The 4,282-nt window shown below is 42.6% G+C and overlaps 1 protein-coding gene across 1 annotated transcript in view; it reads right to left on the bottom strand.

Annotated features, from left to right (window-relative positions):
- The window catches only part of CHKA (choline kinase alpha), a gene marked incomplete at its 5' end in the record, with an annotated part of 17,887 nt that overhangs the window by 3,914 nt on the left and 9,691 nt on the right, over positions 1 to 4,282 (bottom strand). Inside the window, 5 exons of the mRNA XM_010148847.1 lie at positions 18 to 105; positions 1,726 to 1,784; positions 2,542 to 2,646; positions 2,884 to 3,017; positions 3,633 to 3,746. Of these exons, the coding sequence (XP_010147149.1) occupies positions 18 to 105; positions 1,726 to 1,784; positions 2,542 to 2,646; positions 2,884 to 3,017; positions 3,633 to 3,746 (500 nt within the window). The remainder of the gene's footprint in view (positions 1 to 17; positions 106 to 1,725; positions 1,785 to 2,541; positions 2,647 to 2,883; positions 3,018 to 3,632; positions 3,747 to 4,282) is intronic.

The following is a 4,282-nucleotide window of genomic DNA, read 5'->3' as shown; positions in this document are numbered from 1 at the left end:
AAAATAAAGTGACTTACCGGTAATTATAGCTGCTGTATTCAAAGTCAATGAGCATCAGCTTTTGGTTTTCTGAATTCTCTCTGCCTTCCAGAAGCAAGATGTTACCTGAAAATTTTAAGATAATACAGACTATTCAATGAAGTCCCAGAAAAAGTTACAGAAAAACAATATGATACCTTAAGAGACATTGTTAGATCATCTCAGTTATCCCTTTTATCTGCCCAGAAGAATGACAGGAAAAGCCAAGCTGCCCTGGCTGCATACCAGCTCACTGAAAGTTGAGCCACATACTACACACCTTGTAAAGCTGAACACAAGCAAGTTTTCTTCTGTACAGGCAGAGGTGGACTTGTTCTCCCAAGGGCCCTGCTTCCCCAGTGTTTAGTTTGCAGCTAACTCAGGTGACAGCATCAGCCTCAGCAGCCCTTGCTGAATTATTTCTTCCCACAGCTTGAGATCTAAATAATGCAGCATCTCTCATACCTGCAGAGCACTGCCACTGATCACACAATACTAGGGACAGGAATTGCTTCTCAGCAGCCTGAAAGCTAGACTGATGACTTATTCTACTATGCAGCACACACAGTACCTACAGAAAAGCTCAGCTTTTTTAAAAGGGAGATTGCTTTAACTGTCTTTCAATTCACTCTGTCACTGTAATTCATCCAAAAGACATCAAGTCTGCCCCTGTCAAGTACCACCTAGTAAATAAACTTAAGAGTAATTTCAATTTCTGCAATAGTTTGTCCCTTCTCCACACCATACCCTTGCACCAACAGAACCAAGAACAAACAGTATGTTGCTGCACTCCCCTCCCCTCCCTCCCCCCATCCCTTGGAAACTTAGGTTCCAAAGCTCGTCCCAGCACTATCAGGCTCAGACTCCTCCAGTACTGCACCTTGCCATACCAGCAATGAGGCCTCCAACTCCATCACTACTGAGCTAGCTCTTCAGACCTCCTATCAGTGGCTTTTTCCCCTTGTGCTGCCTGTCCCTGTGTGCCTATTCTCCAGGGCAATCCTTTCCCAGGCCAATTCCTTAGCCTTAGCTAAGAAGGCTGCAACTCCCGAAAACAAGACAGCCCTGCTTACAGTCCTAATATAGCATCTTTCCAGCTCAGCCCAGCTTACAGGTGACAGGGAGCACAAGCACAGCATACACAACACCTTCAGCCCTGCCTTCTTTTCATCTCTTTGGAAAACTGGCTCAGAAAAATTGTTATTCCCTTCATGGCTCCCAGAGAAAGCACTAAAAAAGGTGGATAAGGTTTTCCTAATGTTTCCTACCAGTACAAGCTGAGAACTGCTGAGTGAAACTACCCTCGTCTCCATTTTCAGCATTCACTGTACTTTTTCAGTATCTTTCTTTTAAAGGGACTAAAGTATATCCTACCCTCATCAGGTATGTATACTGCAGACAGCTAAGAAGGGTGTTTTCGGTTATGACTGTACCTAATGCTCCCATCATCACCTGACCTATACTAACCCAGCATGTGTACATGCTTGGCCTAATCCGGCTGCGATACTAGACATGCTCTTAATTAGCCTGAAGCCACCACGCTTTGCTTTGCAACTGCTGCACGTTGGGAGTGCACAGGCTGCTGTTTCAGGTCAGCTGCCAGGGCGATACCTCGATAACATGACTACCTCTCCGAAAGCACGCAGGTGACCAGGAAAGGCTTAATGCTGCATCACTGAACAAGGTCATGAACGATTAGCAGCTTACCTTCTTGACAGTCATTGTGGCAGAAGACAACTGGTGATGAAGTAGCCTCTAGCATAGCTCTAGAAAACAGGAAATCGGTAAGTTGTTCCAAGTAAAGAATGGACTTTGTTGTAAGAATTTGAAGACATTAATTTCTAGCAAGACCCAATTTTCATAGAATGGTTTGGGTTGGAAGGGACCTTAAAGATCATCTAGTCCCAACCCCCCTGCCATGGGCAGGGACACCTTCCACTAGACCAGGTTGCTCCAAGCCTCATCCAGCCTGGCCTTGAACACTTCCAGGGATGGGGCATCCACAGCTTCTCTGGGCAACCTGTTCCACTGCTTCACCACCCTCTCCATGAAGAATTTATTCCTGATATCCAATCTGAGTCTCCCTATTTCCACTTAACCCTGTTACCCCTTGGCCTGTCACTACATGCCCTTGCAAACAGTCCCCTCCCAGCTTGCTTGTAGGCCTCCCCGGGTACTGGAAGGTGCTATAAGGTCTCCCTGGAGCCTCCTCATCTCCAGGCTGAATACCCCCAATTCTCCCAGCCTGATCCCACAGCAGAGGGGCTCCAGCCCTCAGAGCAGTTAGGATCCCAAGATCAGTACAATGAAGTTGAACTTCACCAATCAGCAAGTCAGACCAGCGACTGAGCATACCAATTTGTAGTCATGACACTCAGGTTGGTTACAGAAACAAAACCAAGCCCCAGCTTGTAAAGTAAAATAAATACAGGGTGTTATACTCTACAGTGTGTTTGAGCAAGTATACAAATTCACACTGAAACTGTGCAGGTTGCCAGACAGTGGTAGACAAAATAAGCCTACCTTAGATTTTTCATTTCCTGGGGGAGATTGTAACTGAGGAGTCTGTTCAGTTTTCTAGTTCTGGATTCTCCAGTAAATTTAATCCTTAGCACTTGATTTAGATATCTGTTAAAAACAGAGACAATAGGACAACATTTGTACTAAACAAAAAAAAAATCAAGAAAGTTAAGAAAAAAGGAGTTACTGAATAAAATGTTACTATCTTCAAGGTTATTCAAGTTCTTCAAGTAACTATGAAACAGGTTCTGGGTACAGCGAGAGCTTATTCAGGAAAAGTGATCTGCTTATCAAAATTACAGCAGGTCACTTTTTTCCCATACTTTGAAGTATTGCATGACTTACTTTTCCATCGTTCCAAAAAGCCACTTAGGTTCTTTATTAAATGGCATTTTCATGCCATGAAATCTAGCCATCTTCTCCGCTATTTCAGCAGATATGTCAGGTAAGCTTAGTTCTTCAGTACTTAGTTTCCTGCTCTGTAATAAAACATGGTATTCTTAAAATACAGTTAACTGATTAATTACAAACACTAAGTAGCATTAGTCTCTACATAGTGGTTTAGTATAAAATACTAGCATAGTACTCCAGCAACATACTTTTTTCATCCCAAATGAACTTACAAAATTGCTGTCTTTGGAAGTGCCAAGTTGGCCAGCCCAGCTTGCTTACAGTTTCATAAATCCTCCTCCAGGTCAAGTCCTGGGGAATATCACATCTCACACTAGGAATATCTTCAAAGCAGACTGGGTATAAATATTTAAGAGGATCAAAAGCATCTGCTCGTGTGGCTGTTAAAGGGAAGTGTTACTCCACAGCTTCCAATGCTATGTTTGGTATCTAACAGGCTTTTTATCTTCATTTATTAGTCCCTGCTACAGCTGAAGAGTTAAGATATCTCTCCCTGGCAAGAGCTATAATTGGGCTCTCCAACACCCACTGTAACTATATCAAATTACAGCTAGCAGTTACTACAGGCTGCCAAGTATTCCATTCCCACATCCCTGCTTTTCTGGGCAGTCCAGAGACCTTCTTGTCATGATCAATTAAAACAGCTACCAGCAGCCCACTAACTAATCACAAACAGGACTTACGGGAATGAATTCCTCCAGTCGCCCTTGTGGAAAGATTCCATACAGCTTTGGGCCAAGAGCTCGCTCTGCAAGAATGGCAAACATAACACTTTCCAGAACCATGGCTTCTGCCCCCTACAAAAAAAAAATGAAAGCATTTTAATTATTTAATCCTTTTTTTTTTGGTGCTTGCACAGAAATGAACTTAAGTGTGCACAGTAGCTAAACTGCTACAAAGTGAGAAGTTTCAGGGTTAGCTTTAAAAAGTAGACTCAACATTTCACTAACCAAAGTTTCTTGACTAATAACTCTGAGTTCACATGGGAACAATACAAATACTTTGTTTACAAGTTTAAAGCTAGGGAGGAAAATCTGTATTACTTAACAGATACTGTTGATGGGCCAGGTCGAAGGAAAACTGCAAAAACCAAAGCACCCTCTTGTCCCTAACATCTGGGAACTGTGCAAATTCATTTCCTGAATGAGTTTAGCCTACTGAAGCACAGCACAGGAACTATAAATATTATCCTTGGCTATTTTAACACCCTTTGGAACACTGCCTCAAAGACATTTTAATTATGCAAGTGAATGACTGAACTAACAGGTTTTTCATTTAGAAGAATGACAGGATTTATTTGTTAAGCCCACTTTAGGTCTTCCCTCTTTAAGGG

Source organism: Eurypyga helias, unplaced genomic scaffold (assembly GCF_000690775.1).
Source record: "Eurypyga helias isolate BGI_N326 unplaced genomic scaffold, ASM69077v1 scaffold5593, whole genome shotgun sequence".
Lineage (NCBI taxonomy): Eukaryota > Metazoa > Chordata > Aves > Eurypygiformes > Eurypygidae > Eurypyga > Eurypyga helias.
This window is presented reverse-complemented; position numbering and strand designations above follow the sequence as displayed.